At 39.8% G+C, this 19483-nt stretch overlaps 2 protein-coding genes across 7 annotated transcripts in view; one reads left to right on the top strand and one right to left on the bottom strand.

Moving 5' to 3' along the window:
* The first annotated feature begins 739 nt into the window (after positions 1 to 739).
* Positions 740 to 18884, top strand: TMEM37 (transmembrane protein 37). 6 transcript variants are annotated; one of them, XR_012488161.1, is made up of 5 exons: positions 740 to 896; positions 1634 to 2434; positions 5939 to 6262; positions 14395 to 14597; positions 15884 to 18884. XR_012488161.1 is itself a non-coding variant. In XM_074301826.1 (4 exons), exons 2-4 carry the CDS (start codon positions 2414 to 2416, stop codon positions 14449 to 14451), a joined length of 402 nt encoding a protein of 133 aa, XP_074157927.1. In that variant the 5' UTR covers positions 740 to 896; positions 1634 to 2413; the 3' UTR covers positions 14452 to 18884. The 6 variants fall into 6 exon arrangements, 4 of the variants coding, with proteins under 4 accessions (XP_074157927.1, XP_074157925.1, XP_074157924.1 ...); XR_012488160.1 differs by having other exon boundaries at positions 15601 to 18884; XM_074301826.1 differs by having other exon boundaries at positions 14395 to 18884.
* SCTR (secretin receptor) overlaps positions 17516 to 19483 on the bottom strand; it is an 81894-nt gene continuing 79926 nt past the window's right edge. The window contains exon 13 of the mRNA XM_074301822.1: positions 17516 to 19045. Coding sequence (XP_074157923.1) covers positions 18872 to 19045 — 174 coding nt within the window. The 3' untranslated portion in view covers positions 17516 to 18871. The remainder of the gene's footprint in view (positions 19046 to 19483) is intronic.

Genomic DNA, 19483 nt, shown 5'->3' with positions numbered 1-19483 from the left:
CACAAAGACAGACAAACAGATAAAGACAGAGAATGTATTCGTGGCGCTATGCTAATTGCTGGGGATTCAAATACCAGCAAGAAAGACTGACCCTGCCCTCAAGGAATTTACATTCCTATGGGGGAAGATTAAGAGGGCTGTTAAGTGTAAATAGATTGAGAAGGGGCTTGAATTCAGGAAGATTTCTCTTCAGGAGTTCAAAATGGGGCATCAGACACTTTCTAGCTATATGACCCTGGGTGAGTTACTTAACTCTGCCTCAGTTTCCACATCTATAAAATAAACTGAAAAAGGAAATGGCAAAACCACTCGTTTCTTTGCCAAGAAAATCCCAGATAAGGTCACAAAGGAGCCCAACTGCTCATCCTTTAAAGAAAGATAGAAAGAAGGCTAGAAGAGAAAACTAAGAGGTGCTATCCAGGCGTAGTTAGAGTAAGATGAAACAAGAGCTCATCTATCTTCCCAATGAATCTCAAAACTTTGGAATCTTCAAGAGTTCTCTCCCTTCCTCATCCAGACACAAAGTCCTTTCTACCTCTGTCAAATCTCTGGCATCCGGTACCTCCTCTCTGCATTCATATTGTAATTACCCTGTTCAGATCCCTTCTGGCCAAATAAACTCCTAATCAGTCTGGCTGCTTTTTGTCCATCCCCCATTCAGTTGCTGTTTATCATTCATTAGTCAAAATGACCAAGACTTCAGGAAGTGATACCAAGACGAGGAAGTGAATTGGATTTAAGTGAGGGAGGGCTAAACCAAATCACCAGCCTCACTCTCCTCCACAGCCCTTTGGGTCCAGTGGCAAGATACACAATTGGAGCGGAGATGGCCCTCCACTCCCTGGAAGACCTTTAATTGGTTTCAATTTGATTGAGGCAACGTTCGTTAAGATTAGGTAAGAAATAAGGCAGTCAATGATCTTTTACCGTGTGTGTGTGTGTGTGTGTGTGTGTGTGTGTGTGTGTGTGTGTGTACATATATATCTCAACCTGGGAGAAAAGCCTGAGATTTTTCTGACCAAAAAAGAAACATTCCCTATTTATATTTATGTTCTATGTCAAGCTAGGCTCAATGCCTCAGTGGGACTCCGCCTAAGACTGAGTGATTAGTACTTATTCGATGCTTATTCAGTATTTAGTTTCAGTAATCACCATTCAGTAAAACACCACTCTGACCTAGGCACTTTTACTTTAAGAGCCCGAGGTGAATGTCCATTGCCCGTCAAGGTCCGGATAGTTAAATCCCGGGTCCCCTAAGACGCTTAACTTGATCTTCCATCACTTTATGTTTCTCTTTTGGAACCAAAGACTTATCTTTTTTTTGTCTGTTTCTGGTCCTCTTCTTTCCTGTTTCTTTTTTATCTTGGCTCACATACTTTTCCATGCTACAAATGGTCTCCTTACTCCACCTACCTAAATTTATCAGTTGACTTGTCTCCATTTATTCAAAGCCCAATTCACCTCGGACCCCAGCCTCTCAGCCAAAGTTGAAAATGACCTCTCATCTCAAATTCCTCTTAGTGCTTTGCCGGGATACCGCATTTGCACTTCCCTCCGAACATAGTTATTTGAGCATTTGTATTTTACAATTAGACTCTGGATCACAGATTGTATTCTATCTTTTTATCTCCAGCACCCACCACAGAGTGACTGCCTAAATTGGTTGAATGGGACGGACCTTTAAAAAAAAAAAAAAAGAAAGAAAGAAAAGCACCTTCATATCTACTCTATTTTGTCCCCACTGTAAACTTGTGAGGTAAAGAAAATGCTACTTTTCTTTTCTCACCCATCCTACTTTCAACTACACACCTTTCAAGAAAAAGAAATAGGGTTGAGATTCTGGTCTCCGGTCTTTTCCGCTACCCGCCTGCCTGCCCTCGAGGAATTTATACTCCAGTGGGGGAGACCAGACCCACAAGTGAAACCCGAGACCTAGTTCAAGGTGACACATTAGCAAGGACGTGACACCTTCCAGCTGACCGCAAATATATCAGCCGCGGGAGCCCAGCCTCCCACTCCCCAGAGCCTTCTTTCCCCGTTTCCTAACGGTCTGCTTGCCTGGTCCAGCTCCCCCATTCTCTGTCCGCGGATGTACTTCTACAAAACTCTTCGACCTCAGGACGCCCTCCCCCTACATCTCTCGGGATTCCTCGGGACCTCACTAGCTGACTCAGCGTAAGGGGAGCAGCCCAGGGTAGCCTGGGGCGGGGCGATGCAACCAGCCTGGGGTTAATTGCTCTGTTTTTAACCACCCTTCCCTCCCCTAGCCCCCAGCCTCCCGAGTCTTGACTCCGCCTACTCTCTCTCGACGAGTAGTCGCAGCTAGTCAGCCAGCTGCCCGAGGCACTTTGGCCTTTGCGAAGGAGTCGAGGCTGCTTGGTCCATCAGCGGAGTTCGCTCTCTTGCTGGCAGCATGACGGCCATCGCGGTTCAGGTATTCGGGAGGGGACCCCGAGAGGGAGATGCCGCAAGAAACCTTGGCCGGGGCATGGGACTCCTACCGAGGAGCTGGGGGTCTCGGTGCTCCTCCGAGCTCCGGCGTGCGTCTCCAGTCCTCTCCGGAATCCCGGAGGCTGGGCAGAGAGGCGTACTGCCCTTCCCCACCGCCACCCTGTTGCAGACGAATTTGGCTTGATTGACCTGGTCCCCAAGTTGGCCTTGGAGGTGACTTTCTCCGCTGCCTTTAGCCGGTCCAGATTTGTCCTATCTACACCCGGATCTCAGCCTTTGGTTCCTAATTTTGAGTTAATCTCTGCTCTAGTGCAGCTTGAGGACTGGAGAGGAGCGGGAAAAAAAAAACTTGGAATTGCAGGTTGGGAGGTGGACACTTGTCTCATCCATTCCCTTCCCGCAGAGATCCCATCGGACCTATGGCTCCCGGCTCTTAGGGATAGCCCTAACTATTGAGAACGTTTCCCCAGAAAAAGGAAGTGTAAAATGGCTTGTATTAGAAAAAAGGCAAAGAGAGCAAGTTGGAAAAGCTGCGTCAAATTTCGTACATTCACTCCGAAGATGACTTAATGCTTCCTACAATGCGACAGCTGTGGTAGGATTCCCTGAAAAGTTTTTGCCAATTTTTTTTTTAACTCTACTGCTGTTTGTTTACACTCTTGCCAGATATTCTCAGTTTCTTTTTCTACATTTCAGAATAGTTTCTAATTGCTAGGGACTCCTAATATAAAGATGGGTGTTTTATTTATATTTTTTAATTTAAATTTTTAAAGTTTTTAAAAAAATTTAACCTTTTCCACTTTCTCCTGTCACAACCAAAACATATTTGCCTTTCCCACTTTGGTCAATTGGTTCATTTAAAAGAATTTGTAAAAGTACTCGAGGCTCCGATACAGAGAGATCCATGAATGAAATAGAAACGGATCAGGAATTGCAGGTAAAGGCCCTAAACTTGGAGACGGTAAGCCTTCCTTTCCTTGTTATATTCTGACATCCTCGTCTCCTCAGTCCCACCCTTCTCTGAAGGCTTCTCTGAAGCCCCTTCAAAGTGGCTAAACTAGATACTGCCTTCTTTGAGAGAGAGAGAAAAAGACAAAACACCTGGGTTTGTTTCCCACTAAACTAGCTGAGTGACCTTCAACTTTTCAGACGCCTAAGATCTTAGTTTTTTCATCTGTAAAGTAAGAACATTATTACTTGCCCTACCTATTTCATATCTGTGAAACAAATAAGAATGCATGTATCTTGAAAATTGTAAAGTATTCAAATCTATGGAAAATATAATCTTATTTGTAAAAGGATTTCCTAATTGAAAATAAAGGACTTTAAGACATTACTTAATAACTGCTATAAAAGAAAGATGATTTCAGAAAACACAAGATCTAGTGCCTGCAATGGGGATTGGGACAGCTGATACTCCAAGGATAGGGCAATGATCATGCTCCCTGAGTAGTTTTCTGTCTCTCTTGCAGCCTCAATTGCAGTTCCAAAAATGTTTTTCCAAAATCATGGGATTTGCTTTGCTATTATGTTTAATAGGAGAACACCCAAGTTTGCTTTTTTAACCAATTTCCTTCTTTACTGTCATGTAACTATTAACTCTTTCAAAGAAAATCAGATGTTGGCAATTTCTAGTAGTTCTACAAGTTACCATAATTTTGGATCCAGAGCACAGAGAAATCAAAGTCATGGATGACTAGAAGTAATTCTCACACCTTCATTTTAGTTATTACATTAGAATCCCAGAGTATTAGAATCATAAAGAACCTTGATAAAATTTAAAACTGGGGAGGGGGGACAGGGATTAGAAATTTAAGGATACTTTTTTTCTTTTTTGGTGGATAAAGAGGTTTGGATATAGCCTACTTCAGAAGCAAGAGGAATAACTAGATCATTAATCATTTAATCTCCCTATTAACTTGAAAATTCAGTGATTCTTTAAAAACAAACAAAACAGTGAATAGCTTTTTCTGGTATTAGATAGCCCTGAAGACTAAAGTCCTTTCTCTACCTAGGATAGGTGGAGCAGTGTGTTTTGCTGATGGAGCTGTCTTTAAGGGTGAAAGGTTTCTTTGTCCAAGACTGAAATGGATTTGGAGGTCAATCAGTCAACCTTTGTTAGCCACCTAGTTTGTGACAGGCCCTATGCTAAGTACTGGAGATACAAATAGAGGCAAAATACTGCCCCTGCCCTCTTGGAGCTTATTATCTAATACAATAATCATAGGAGTTTGAATGATCTTAGAGATCATTAATTTCATTCTGTGATGGTAAATTCACACTGGGTTTTCTTAGATTGCCAAAAAAATCAAAACCCTTTAAGTTTTTCAAAATCTGTCTCTTCCCATGAAACAGACAGTATATATGCCATCATCTCCATTTTACCTATCAAGTCACTCAACACAACTTAAGTGAATTGTCCAATGTTTTCTTAGCTGACAGAGTTAGCAGCAAAGCAGTGACTATTACCTCAAGTTGTTCCTGAGCAAAGACAGGGTACTGGTTCATAGCTACTCCCATAGCAATTGGGTTTCAGGCGTGTGACAGTCCCTTTATGATTCAGTTTCCCCAGAGGATGATGGCTATAATGATACCCTACCTACTTCACAAAACTAGAATGAGTTTAAAGTACACACATAGGTTTATGTGTACTTTGAAAAGAAGAACATTTGTTTAAGTGAAACTCAGAGTAAATAAATAGAGAGGGAAGGTAGGAGAGATCCCCCTATACTGGAGAACCTGATTTTCCTCACCCATTCCACCAGGTTTACAGTCAACACCAATTTTTTTTCCAGGCAGTCATCCTTGCTGCCGGTTCCCTCTTATCATGTTTTATCAAGCTGCCAACAATGCTGTGTTTAAAAAAAAAAGAAAGAAAAAGAAACAACCTTGTGCTCAGGTCACCTTGGGGAACTATTTTACAGTTGAAGCTCAAACTCTGAAGAATTTCTTGTACAGAAATGAAGTCAGAAGATCCAAATCTAAACATTGTGTACTTCTATTTCTGACCGCCTCTGGGATGTTGTATACATAACTTATCCTCTCTAGAGCTCAGTTTTTCTCAGCTATAAAATGAGGAGATTGGACCACTAGTCCAATACTTCACTATAAATGCTACTGTCTTATGAATGATACACACAGTGACCAATGTTAGTGCCAAAGCTAGGAATAGACTAGGATCTGATTCTCTATCCAGCTCTCTTTTCATCAGACCTTATTAGATTTGCCCCTAGCCGGGCAAAAAAGGACATTCTAGAAAAAAGGGATGACAGAAGCACAGATTGGGAGCTACAAAAACACAGGGCAGGTTTGGGAGAAGATGAGTAGGAAGGAGCTGGGGATAATAATAGCTGCAGCAACAATAATAATAATAGCTAGCATAGTGCTTTAAGATTTGCAGATTTGTTAACACATTTGATAAAACTCAAGATGGACACTGATGCTAGACTGTAAAACTTCTAATTTCATGTGGTATGCTGTCTTCCAGGCTCAGAAGCTACTGGCTCAGAAGAGGCCGGCCAAGTCCTTCTTTGAATCATGCATCCGAAGCCTGATCATTCTGTGTGCTGCCTTTGCTGTGGTCCTGTCTTCCATCTCTATATGTGATGGCCACTGGCTCCTAGTGAAGAATCAACTCTTTGGCTTGTGGCACTTCTGTGCCTTCACCAATAATAGTGAGCTAAATTGCTTCACAGATTTGCATCTTGCCCAGGTGGATGGAGTGGCTGTGGGCATGGTCCTGGCCCGAAGTATGGGAGCTCTGGCTGTGGTGGTGGCCATCTTTGGTCTGGAGCTCCTGATAGTCTCCCAGGTGTGTGAAGATGCTCACTCTCGTGGGAAATGGGCCATGGGCTCCATCCTCATCCTAATTTCTTTTGCCTTCTCTTCTATGGGTCTCTTCAGTTTTGTGATCCTCTTCAAGGACCAGGTCACCTTCACAGGTTTCACCTTGATGTTTTGGTGTGAATTCACCTCTTCCTTCCTCTTCTTCCTAAACGGAATCAGTGGCCTTCACATCAATAGCATCACGAACCAGTGGAATGAACCAAAGAACTTTTAGAAAATGAGAGAGCTCCTTCCTGAGAATGAGCTTCTTTCTACTTGATGCCTGAGAGAAATAGACTCTGCGAAGCCACTGATTTCTTTCAAGCCATATACCATTTTTTTGGTGGAGCTTTTGATTTTTTTTTTTTTTTTTAAACAAAACACCTTGTTCTTATTCATCCAGAGGTCTCAAGAAAAAGTTTTGGAGTCAAGGCTCAGATGCCAGTAATTTTGCACAAGAGAAGTGACATTTAAGTTAAATAGGCTGGAGCTATGGGAACAATTTAAGCAGGGGTCAAATAAAGAGCTGACAGTATTCCAAATTTTTATTTCTAGGGTAGAAAGATGCCCTTTGAAAAGTTGCCTGTTGGCCATGACCTTTGGGCTGTGCAGTCAAGGAAACCCCAGATGACAACTCTGTAGCAAAGGACAAAGTGGGGGAAGGAGGGAAGAGTCCATATAGATTCAATAGGTAGGGAACCCAAGACAATAAGTTCCTTTTTCAAATGTATTTTTTTTTTAAATTAAAGAATTTTAATTTCTCTGCCTTTCCTCAACATTTGAATAGTGTTGATTTCATTCAGGATTTCTAACAGGAAATTCACACTTACATTTTTCTGTATTATCATAGGGTTCACTGAGTTGCTAAAAATAACTCAAGCTAGATTATTCTTGAGGAACTCCTCCCTCGGCCTAGATCTTCAAAGATTCATCTTTGACCTTAAAAAGCTTCCTCCAGAAGTAACTTCTGCAGTTGGCTTTAATGGAACACCATTAAATAGAGGATAATATATACATCAGAGCAGTTTCTAAGGATTGCTGCTTAGTCTGGTTTGGTTACCTTTACATCCTGCCTTCTTCTCCCTCCCCCCCACTCCCCATCTCCTCCTTTCTTAAAAATCTCTGTATCCTTTCCTTTTCCTCCCTCTTCCTCCTCTTCCCCCACCATAATTCAAACCCAAAAGACCAATTTTGTTCTGAAATGCACAAGAAAATGGGAGTAAAAGTACTTGTCTTAAATTTTCAATATTCTTAACCATTCTTCTTATAAGATAAAACCCCATCCACTCTTTAAAAAGATAAATCCTTCCCTGAGAAATACCACTTCCATTCAAACTAGAGCAATTTACTAAGGTTGGCAACTATTTCACTTTTTTTTTTCCCCTGAGGCTGGGGTTAAGTGACTTGCCCAGGGTCACATAGCTAGGAAGTGTTAAGTGTCTGAGTTCAGATTTGAACTCAGGTCCTCCTGACTTCAGGGCTGGTGCTCAATCCACTGCACCACCTAGCTGCTCCTATTTCATTGTTAAAAGGAGAAAGAAGTTGAGAGAATTTTATTCCTTATGCATCTCATGAAGTTTTTTATTATCTTTATTAGATTCTTTTGTTGAAGAATTTAAAAATCTTTGGTAGTTCATCTTCCTCAATAGTAGAATAACCATGGAGTCCCTTAAGGGAGGGTTACCCATTTGATAGCCTTCTGAAATGTGTGACTGATCTGGAACTCAAGATGTTTTTAGAATCCCTTGAACGAATTAGGAGCTTAATAAAAACTTTAATTGGATCCCTGAATTTTGGGATGGAGTACTTAAATCATTGCATAGTCAGGCTCTGTGGGGCCTCTGGCTATGGGGATACTCTTGAGAGAAAGGGGCTAGGATTACTGCTTTCTACCTGCTGGCCAGGTGATTTTCCTTTTCTAATCAAGCTCAACAGTGTTTGTTTCATTGTTGTTTCTGCTCACTGAGTTGGCTTTTACTGACTTCTAATGTCAGGGACACATTCGCGTATGTGCCTGTGAATTGCTGTGCATAAAGCATAAAGCTTGCTTAAGCAGGCACCACTAACAGCTTAAATGGAAGAGTAAATTAATTCAGTGTTTTCCATTCCTCGAACACAGCTTGTTTAAAAACAAGAAGTCTTAATTAATACACATACCTTGACCTGCTGGACTTTGCCAATTGTTGGGTGTCAGACCTTGGATAATGATTAATATACATCAATGAGTTTTTATGTGTGTTTCCTAGGAGGAGGGTTCCTTTTTAGGTAGGAAAGTAAAGATTATCATCTTTTCCAGCTGGGATTTATCTGCATTCTTTAGCTTTGCATTGTCTCTTTTCTAGGTCCTCCCAGGCCAGTTTGAGGTGAAGGATTTCCTTCAGTCCATGATAGTCATTCCTATCAGTTGACATTCTTTTCATTTCTATAGCTCTACTCCTCAGATCTCCCCTCTCCCCCTGTGCATCTGGTCTGTACTGGTTAATCTCAACCTCTTTCCTTCTGTTCAGACTTGTACTCAAATATTTTTCTTCCTTCCCTTTATGTACCCCTAGCAGAGACCTAGCTTAATACAACTGAATTTTACCAGTTGTGTCATTCTGATCACCTGCCTTGTTAGAGCTCTTGGAAGTGATGGCTGGCTCTATGCTGGGATAAGTTCTTTATTTACCAAGATAGTAATTACTTCATTTCAGTGTTTATTTGGAAGACCCTTGGGGGAAATGGGAAACAGTCTGGAAAAGGTATCCGCGCTCCTGGTCTATTTTAGGCACTTATAAATAAATATATGGTTGTGTTTAAAAAGCATAGCATCCTTCTGGACATTAAAAAAGAAAGAAGAATCTTCTGAGGGAAGTCTACAGGGAACAAGGATAGTAAGTGTTTGTCAATAATCTTTATTATGGCATCGTGGGAGAGACAAGATGAAATTACCTATAATAGATAGTAAAATACCATTCCCCTAAAGTCAGACTGTTAGTAAATTGGGACCTTTGAGAAACTGAGTAAGGATTCACAAGGATTAAGGATTTGGGGGTAGTTTTTCTACCCAGCTAATGATTGGAGATTGGTGGCATTCTGAATGACAAAAGACAGCATTAGCATAAAGGTACAAAAGCAGAAAGACTTTTCTTCTTTATTTCACCTCTCTCTGGCAAGAGAGACCAGATATTATGCACAGACATTTTCTATTTGTGTTCTAAATACAAAATATAATTATTTGTACTTAGATTTTTTCTATTTCCTAAGTGCAAAAGGCAAAAATGTGCACTTTTTCCAGTGTTTTCTTTAAATAAGAACTAAGTCATGTTCATTAAAGTAATGCAGATCATACAAGTTCTAAGTGTCAATAAAACCACTTGGAGTTGAGGAGGGACTTGAGACTACAGAGTCATCAATTGATTCTCGTTCCCTTCCCACAGAGGTAATAATAGTGATAGAGAATCTGAAGTCTACTTGTATCAAACCAAAATAGTATGAAGCTTACCTTGTATTTATTATGGTATGTTTATTGTTTTAAATAAAATGCTCTCTGATTCTCACAACCCCTATGGAAGGGAAAAAAAGATACTTTCTCAATTTGACTAGTACAACTAAAATCCAGTTTGTTGAAACAATTTGTCCAGTCACACAGCAAATAAATGTTGGCTAAAATTAGAATCCAGGCCTCCCACTTGCCAATTAGATTAGTGTCCTTCCCAACCTTACTTTCCCAAACTGTGCACTTTTCCTTTTATGCTACTCTTCAACTTCTTTTAGACCCTAACCTTGAACTTGATAGAAAGCCTATGAAGAGAGCAGGAGAGCTGAGCCATTTCCTCAGTAGAGAATTTAGAAAATGTTTTTAGTTGGGAAATCCTATAAAAGACCACAATTTCTAGCAGTTAACATGTACTGAAGCGAAGAGGATTAGATTGACCCAAAAGACTTGTGTGTTCAAATTCTGGTTTTACTTCTTATGTCCTTGGACCTTATTGTGGAGAGAGGAACTTTTTCCTTCTATTTCTTAAAAAACTTCCTGAGTAGGGCTTCAGGAAGGGTGAGAGGAAAATTAGCAGAGTTTTTGTTTCTCTTTTATTGACTACAGTGCAATCAGAATATAGGCTGTAAGAGGGAGGGAAGAAAACAGGTTATAGCTTCTGGGCTAAAGTGGCCAATGATATGAGATGCCCATGAAGACATGTAATCAGGAATGCTTTGGCCAAGGCTGAAAGAATAAAGAATAAAGACTTGTTTGAAGATGTTTGTCTTTAAAACACAGAAACACTGAGGGATTTAATGTTTTTTCTTTGATGGGGCAAAAAGAGTACCCATGCTTCTCAGTACTTCTTGGACCATTTATACCATACTAAGGAAAACAGCCATAACTCATGTAAATCAAAACTATACTCTTGGATGTTGGCAGTAAAAAGCCATAGATACAGATCTGAACAAATGGACCAAGACCATAGCTGAGACACACAAAGAAAAGAATGACACAAAATGAACTTAAGTTTCTAGGGTTCATGTGTGTAGGAATCCTTATCCCTGCCAAGATTGAAGGTGGTCTATGTAAACCTAGAACTTCAATTTGGACAAGGGGTCCAAAGGGGTCCCCCCCCCCAATTTGGAGGCTAATCCAGGATACCTATGGCCATCATGTCTGGAGGTAGGAGGTAGAAGGGTAGAATGTGATCTGAGCAGCATTAAGCATTTTTCCTTGTGTGTGTGTGTAATAGCATTTTTCTTTTTAGCTTATTTTTAAATGTTTTGTTGGTTTTTTGAATTGTTAGATTACCATCTCTAACCATGCTTATGAGAACATTCTACAATTATGTATTAGGAATATATGTAATCTCTAAGGCCTTCCACTTAAGAGAATTCTAGACTCTTGGGAACAAATATTGATTTTGAGAACTCAGATGTACATTAGGGAGTTGGGTAGCCCAATTATCCAAGCAATTCTCTTAGACTCTTAGGGAACTTCATATTCTTTTTTTTCCCCCCAGAATAATAGCATTTACATAGAAGCTTATGATTTACAATGTCTTTTACAAATGTTATTTCATTTGATACAGAAATCCCATGAGGAAAGTTAAATGATTTGTTCAGGCTCACATGGGTAATAAGTATCTAAGGCAATATTTGAACTCAGGTCTGTCCTGATTCCAAGTCTCATGTTCCTCTAGCAACTATACTACTCAGCTGCCTCTAAATATAAGTAAATAAATAAAACCATGGGCTATAGTTTGCTTTACAACCCATATGATTAGATTTATGCATATTCTTGAACAAGGGAGATATCCCAACTCTCTGGAATATGTAAAAGAAGACTGGGGTTTAAATCTTTTTCTATGTGACTTTGAACAAATCATTAACTTTCCTGGGCTTCAGTTTTCTCATCTGCACTAAATGATCTATGAGTTCTCTTCCAGTTCCAGATGTATAAACCTATGAAGGACAAAGAACTTCCATGCTGAGGTAAAGCTCCAGGATGTGGCTTACCCATACCTACTGTAAGGAACCAGGAACTTCATATTCTAATGGTAGCTGCAAAGGAGCTCCTCGTGTGGAAACCAAATGGGCCCCAGAAATGGCAGCAAATTGAGGCATCCGTAGAGTAATGAGTTCCTAAATCAGCATTTCTAGAGATCAGATAAAGAATTCCTTAACCAAACAGGACCCAAAGTCAAGAAGCAAGAAGAAGCAGAGCATGACATGGAGCGGCAAATCTTCCTCATTTCTGTATTGAGTGAAATAAAGGCTGCCTTGGAATTGATGCTTCATTAGCCTGAAGACTAATAAACTGAGGACCTTTCTACTTTTTTTTCAATAAAAACATAAACATGGGGCTATATTTTGATGTTCTGGGGAAACCTAGGTAGGCTGTCAACAATGAGCCAAAACTGGATAAGGGTATGAGCCAAAGAGTGATTTTTGGAAAACATCTTCCCCTCCATCCCCTAAGACTGAATTCTACAAACTGCAAAGCTGTTTCCAAAACTTAGCTTCTGGACAATGGTTGCATCCATTTACTTCCATATTGTGTGTGTGTGTGTGTGTGTGTGTGTGTGTGTGTGTGTGTGTGTGTGTGTGTGGTTTTTGGGGTTTTTTCCCTGAGGCTGGGGTTAAGTGACTTGCCCAGGGTCACACAGCTAGGAAGTATTAAGTGTCTGAGACCATATTTGAACTCGGGTCCTCCTGAATTCAAGGCTGGTGCTCATCCACTGCGCCACCTAGTTGCCCCCATATTGTGTGTTTTAAGAAATAATAAGCCTTTTTTGCTCCCAAATCTCTCTCACCAATCTTGGAATCATTCTCCTTTTATGCCTACCCTAAAATTTCCCTCTCTATTAAAGTCATTCCTCTAAGTTAAGACAAGAAAGATAGGCACATTGTCTCCCTCCTATGAAAATGAATATATTTTTATATTTATGTGTGTATACATATCTTGAAACACCTATTTATAACAACTAATAAACTCTGAATCATCAAATCTGATGGTTTTTTTTTTCCAGCCCTTGTCCTTCATAATATTTAATCCATTGCCTATATTATCCTACTGTACACTCTTCCCTTGACTTCACAAAAACCACACACACAAATCTGGAGATAAAAGAGGGATGGAGGAATCTCACCTTCGTTCAGCAAATGGCTGAGAAAAAGGAGGTGAATTAAGATTTGGGTCACAGAATCTTAGAAACCATTCTGGTCTAATTTCTATATTTTATATATAAGAAACCTGGGTACCTAAGAGATTAAGTTATAGGGAATTCCCAGGAAGCTAGAAACTTCATTAACTGGGATGTTCCCCTACTAAGATTAATCAAGAGTGCATTTAAGCTTGAAATCATGGGAAAACAAAGGTCTGGCACAATTACTGGGGCATTGTGAACTTCACATAAGACTGAATCCCTAGAAACTAACAACATGCTTCAGAGAGTTAGATTATAGAAAACAGAAACCAGGATTGGTTACAGAACAATACCTTTCATAGTAACATATGGTTTTAAGATATATAAGCAACATGACTTCTCTCTGTTGGATTATCAGCAACTCCATCTTCTTATTTTCAACTGCCACTAGCTCCTTTGTATTGTGCTGGCCACAACAAATGGCTCCCAATATGGGGTCCTAATCCTGTCAGACACTGATTGTGTCAAGCAGCCCACAAGGGAAGCAGAGACCTGACAGGGAACTGATACCGAAGATGGTCTTCTAGTGGTTGGTACCCCCAGGGTAGATGGAGGTCAAAAGACCTAAGTGAAGGTAAGGGGAAGGCTCCAGCAGGGTCACTCACCAGCACTGTTCATCTTTCATTTTTCAGAGCAAACAGAGGCATAAAACAATGGGAGGGCAAATAGTTAAAGATTTGAATAATGAAGGGAAAGATCTTAAGCTTTTACAATTAAATCATGTTAAAAAGGGGAGTAAGGGCTAAGAAAAATAAGAGCATTTTTACAGGATATTTACAACACTGCACTCTGGTTCCCCAGCAGCCCCCAAATCACTCAGTGAATGGAAAGCAGTCGGAGAAACCTTATACAAAGTTTGTAAAGAATTAGATTTAACATATATTTTTACCATGTTTAACATATATTGGACTACTTGCTATCTAGGGAAGGGAGTGGGGGAAGGAAGGGAAAATTGGAACACAAGGTTTTGCAAGGACTAATGTTGAAAAATTGTACACGCTTATGTTTTGAAAAATAAAAAGCTTTAATAAAAAAAAATAGTATGTAAAGAGAAAGGCCCTCAGGTAATCTCTTCTGATATCCTCTCTTTGTATAACTTTATAAAAAGTTACTTATCAAAACCAGGAGAAGTAGAGGGTAAGAATAGAACTTTGAAAGTCATTCTTGATAAACAAAAAGGGAGGGAGAAGTCTCCCAAGATTAGATTTGCTAAAGGATTATGTACTATTAATTATCTCACATTGAATAATGTCCCACACCCCAGCTGACTTATTTTTTTCTTCACTACATCATTTTTCCTCAAACAAAGAGGAACAGAAAAGATTAAGGGGCCATCTCTGCCACCTGGCCCTCCCATCACAATATGTGATGTGGAAGGATGTCAATGGGATTTTGGAGGGACTCTATGTAATAATTTGGAGTCAAAGTTTTCTTTGTATTTCCACAGATGAAGAAGACACATGGATCAGATGTAGCCGCCCTGTCCAAATTATCCAGAACATGAAGATACAAGAAGACTCGAAGAGGCTGACTATACCATAAGGGGAATGCAGAGGCATGGCTCCTGCAACTGGCCCTAGTGCTGGCACAACTTAAATTAAGAGAAGAAAACTTAAAACCTTCTGGGGCATTATACAAAGCCCACCTTAGGTGAGAGTAGTTGGATGGGGAGAATACATTTCTGAAATTGTATTATATGCTAATGGATCTGAATATTTAGTTAAGGAATTTGGTGTTAATAAGCATGGAGGGGAATCAAATAGTTCAATAATTAAATTAAATTTTACTGGACTTACTAAAGATCCTTCCCTGTGTTACTACAAATGCTAGTTTTGACAGCTGAGGTCTTATAGAACCTATTCATTTTTGTTATAAATGTGATCCTTTTTCATAGGCTTTTGGCTAATAGGAATGTTAGAACCCTCCAATTGTATAAAAAAGGCTTTAAGACTGTGGTGCCACAAAGCATACAACATTACCTCAATCCTAACAACCACTATTATGGGTAGATTGGGACAGAACCATGAAACAACTAATTGGGAAATCCATATATCACCCTGTTCAGATGGGGACTTATGGGACTCTGAAGAAGCTGACCCTCCTTTTCTGGAATGCAGAACAGAGCAGAGACTTTGTCACACAATTGGAATCAGACTTATATGTCTTGGAATTATGACTTTCATAATCACCATATGCATGGGGATTACCCTAAACTGAATTGGTAGGGAAATAATCAAAAGGAGATCAGGTTTAGAAAATCACATTACCATTCGCTCCTTTAAAAGGATATTTTCAGAATGGAAAAAAGGAATGTATTATATAATGCTATTGTGCAGACATGTTTGGGGAATTATTATGTTTTCATGTAGGGAGAAATTGGCCAATTGACAATTACAAAGGTATAAGGAGTTTATAATATTACTTGCAAGGAATGCAAAGTTTCTGAATGCATAAGAAGTAAGGTTAATACCAATACTGTGTTTGTTATCATGAAGCCTTCATTTAATGTGTTACCTATACAGAGTGGTAATTGGTATCACACTCGAGCAGACTGTTCCTTGGAGAACATTGAACATTTACTCAGCAAAAGTAAGAAAAAAAGATGTATTTCATGTGTTGTTTTTTGGTATAATTGCATTAATTTCTATTTTAGCTTCCAGTGCCTCAATTATTATGTCTGTAACCACTGTTCAAAATCAAATGGTTCAAATTAATTATTTGCATCAATTTACTCTGAACATCCCTAAAAGATTTGCTATGTGGAATAAAATCAATAAGGAGTTTTCAATGAAGCTATAAATCAATTAAGGGAGGATGTCCTTGAAATAAGACAACAAATAGAAATATTGAGTGTAGCGAGCTGTCGTCTCTAGAAGCTGCCGGATCACTCTCTGGGAAGAGATCTGCTGTGTCTTCTACTCAAATCTCTCCGACAGATTCTTCTTCCTGTAACGAACCGTTGTCTCCAGGCAGTTGCTGTTAATTCTTATCCAGAGAAGTGACTTCCCTTCCTGCAGAGAGCCCCGTCAAGCCTGATGCAATTCAGAGTCTTCTCCTCTTCCTGGAGTGCTGTCCTCTTTATCCTCCCAGAGAATGGGCGTGGGATAATGCATTCTGTCTCTAACGAGCTGTCGTCTCCAGAAGCTGCTGGATCGCTCTCTGGGAAGAGATCTGCTGTGTCTACTCAAATCTCTCAGACAGATTCTTCTTCCTGTAACGAACCGTTGTCTCCAGGCAGTTGCTGTTAATTCTTATCCAGAGAAGTGACTTCCCTTCCTGCAGAGAGCCCCGTCAAGCCTGATGCAATTCAGAGTCTTCTTTTTATCTCTGGGAGTCCTCTCTTTTATTCTCCCAGAGAATGGGTGTGGGATAATGCAAGGGCTTCTGGGAAGAACCACCCCAGCCAATGAGCTTGCCCCCTCTATCAAGTCAACCTGAGTTCTCACCTTGTAATTGTCCAGAAAACCTGAATTCTCACCTTGTCACTGTCCAGACAACCTCAGTTCTCACTTAGTAATCCTAACAATTGAGGATTAGACAAAGATTGGTGTATAATTACAGCTTCACTCATTTCTGTATGATTAATAAGGAATATGATGAGTCAGAATGGGAATGGACTAAAATTAGAAATCACTTTAATGGATTAGGGGGAAATTCAAATGTTACATTGGATATTGAAGATCTTCAAAAGATTGCTGATATGTTAGATAAAGAATCACTTGAAAATCTAGAACCTGACCAGATTGCCCAAACAATTGCTGATTGGATTAAAAGAGCACAAGGAACATTCAGTGCCATTGGGGATGAAATTATACTCATAGCATTTGCTGTAACTTTATTTATTTGTATCTGTATCTATGGACCTACTCTGTTAGGCTATTTTCTAACCATAATTAAAAGAACTGCTGAGAATGTCTGCAGGCATCATCTCAAACGTCAAGATTTGAGAACACCTCAATAGGGTGGAAATGTAGACAACTCCCAGGAAGCTACAAACTTCAGTAACTGGGATTTTCCCCTCCTCCTAAAATTAATCAAGAGTGCATTTAAGCTTGAAATAATGGGAAAACATAAAGTTCTGGCACAATTACTGGGGCATTGTGAACTTTAAGTTTGAGTCCCTAGAAACTAACAACATGCTTCAGAGTTAGATCATAGAAAACAGAAACTAGGGTTGGTTACAGAATAATGCCTTTCATAGTAACATATGGTTGTAAGAGATATAAGCAACATGATTTCTCTCAATAAATGCCTCTGTTGAATTATCAGCAACCCCATCTCCTTATTTTCAACCACCACTAGCCCATTTGTGTTGTGCTGGTCACAACATTAAGTGAACTCCCCAAAATTGTACAGATATTAAGTAGCAAAGTAAGGATTTGAACCTTTGTCTTTTTGTTTGTGTTGGGGAAGGCAATTGGGGCTAAGTGATTTCCCCAGGGACATACAGCTAGTAAGTGTCAAATGCCTGAGGTAAAATATGGAATCCTCCTGACTCTAGGAATCATGCTCCAGCACTGTGCCAGTAAGCTTCCCCCTTATGTCCTTTGAATCAAAATTCAGTTCTCTTTCCACTTTAGTACCTGTCATTTATTAGATTGCTACATTAGTTGTCACCTTAGACAGCCCAGGGAGCATAAGGTACAGAATACAAAACAAGTAAATTCCAATTGGTGGGTGTGGTGTGACCGTGATTACAGTAGTTGGCTCAAGAGAGCAGCACGAGACACTGAAAAAGGTGTATGAGAGATGAGGAAGGTGGAAGAAGAGAGCTAGAGATCAAATTTACCTTTTTACACTATTTTACAAGGGTTAAGAATGGATAAGGAGAAGAATTACATGATTCAAAAGGCTTCTCTGACCCTTCTACTAAGTGTAAGGAGGAGGAGAAAGATGGAGAAGTCCATAAAGGTGAACTGCCCTCTCCATATGTTCAAATTCCTATGAGAGTAAGAAAAAACCTGAAATCCCCAATTCCTTTCTCCAATACCCCAAAATGTCTTTCCTATAAATAATGAATGAATCACTATCACTGTCAAGATTTATTAACACATCTTTCTTCCCTTCTCCTTCAGTCATGGAGCACTAAATGGAACCTTCATTATAACAGACTGCTGGTTTTCAACACTTTCCCCTATTCAAATGTCTAAATATCCCAACTGGGACCCTAAAGATAGCATCCCAACTATTCTCACTGAACTCATTCTCCCCTTGCCTCCAGACAAAATCACAGTCTCCAGAGAGGAAGAAGTGTCAAAAGTCCAACTTAATGCTGAGTGAATAAATTTCCACTACTATAATTTTTGCTTAGTGGTCATTGTGTTATCGGAGAGCTTTCTTTATCAAAAGATTCTTCTGCTGAGCCAACATTTATATATTTATAACTTCTACCAATTTTTTTTTTTAATTCACCAATTGGTTTTAATTATGCCCATGGAATCACATACATAAGTAAGATATACTCTCTCTTCTATAGGGTAATCCTTTGTTTAAAAACAATTATTTTCCTGAAAATATCCATATCCTTCCACCATCCTTCCTATGACATGGCTTCAAGTCTCTTCTCCATCCCAGTCACTTCCTCTGCACATACTCAACACTATTCTAATTCTTTGTTTTGGGGCTTCCTCTCTTCTTATCTCATAGAGACCTGACCAAGAATTAAGGCAGGGAGGTTACCAAGTGAAATCAGGAACTGGCACTTAAAAGAAAGGAAAAAGAAAGAGGACGTATATCCAGGCTGGAAATATGGAAGTTACCACCGTTGCTATGGAGGATATTCCTGTCTTGATGGTTCTCTAGAATGTGGTGACCTCTCAGAGAAATGTATCTTTACTGACACCTGTCTCTTAAACCTTTTCAGGACAATCCAGTGCCTGTCAGTGCTCCCAATCCTCAACAATACCTCCCCCAAACACTACCCCTCAGATGACACTGCCTTTCCAGGCAGTTCCTGTGCCCTGCTCCAATGGGCTGGCTTTAGTCATGTGAGTAAGGCCACTAGTTCCACTATTGAAGGAAGAACTCAGTGATGGACGCATCCAGAACCAGTTATTCAAGTGCCGCTGTCGCCACTTTCTCTGGATCTCCAACTGCACCTGCCCCCAGAGACAAGAAAAGCATCACATGTATATCACATTCATTCTCAGCTCTTCACCTTTGCTCCTTCTGTGCCACAAGCCTGAAACCTTCTATTCTTTCCTGACTATTCATCCCAACCCCTCAGGAGAATTTAAGCTCCTTGAGAGTCCAATTATTTCTCTTTTATGTTTGTATTCTCAGTACTTAGAATAGTGCCTCGCAAATAGTAGTACTTAATACATATTTGTTGACTGATTGCAATTCTTTCAAAAACTGTATATTACTCTGTCAAAAGACCAAGTAAGTTTGCCCTGATATCATTTCATGGAAACATAATAATGAACCCCAAACACAGAATAGAACACAACTGTAACATAATTTACAGCATTGTTTCCTGTCTCTACCATTTTGTCTCCTATGCAGCACCCAACAAGGAGTGGGAGACACAGCAAGAG

The sequence above is a fragment of the Sminthopsis crassicaudata genome, chromosome 3, assembly GCF_048593235.1.
Source record: "Sminthopsis crassicaudata isolate SCR6 chromosome 3, ASM4859323v1, whole genome shotgun sequence".
Classification (NCBI taxonomy): Eukaryota; Metazoa; Chordata; class Mammalia; order Dasyuromorphia; family Dasyuridae; genus Sminthopsis; species Sminthopsis crassicaudata.
The sequence above is the reverse complement of the archived record's forward strand: the minus strand, read 5'-3'. Positions and strand labels throughout refer to the sequence as shown.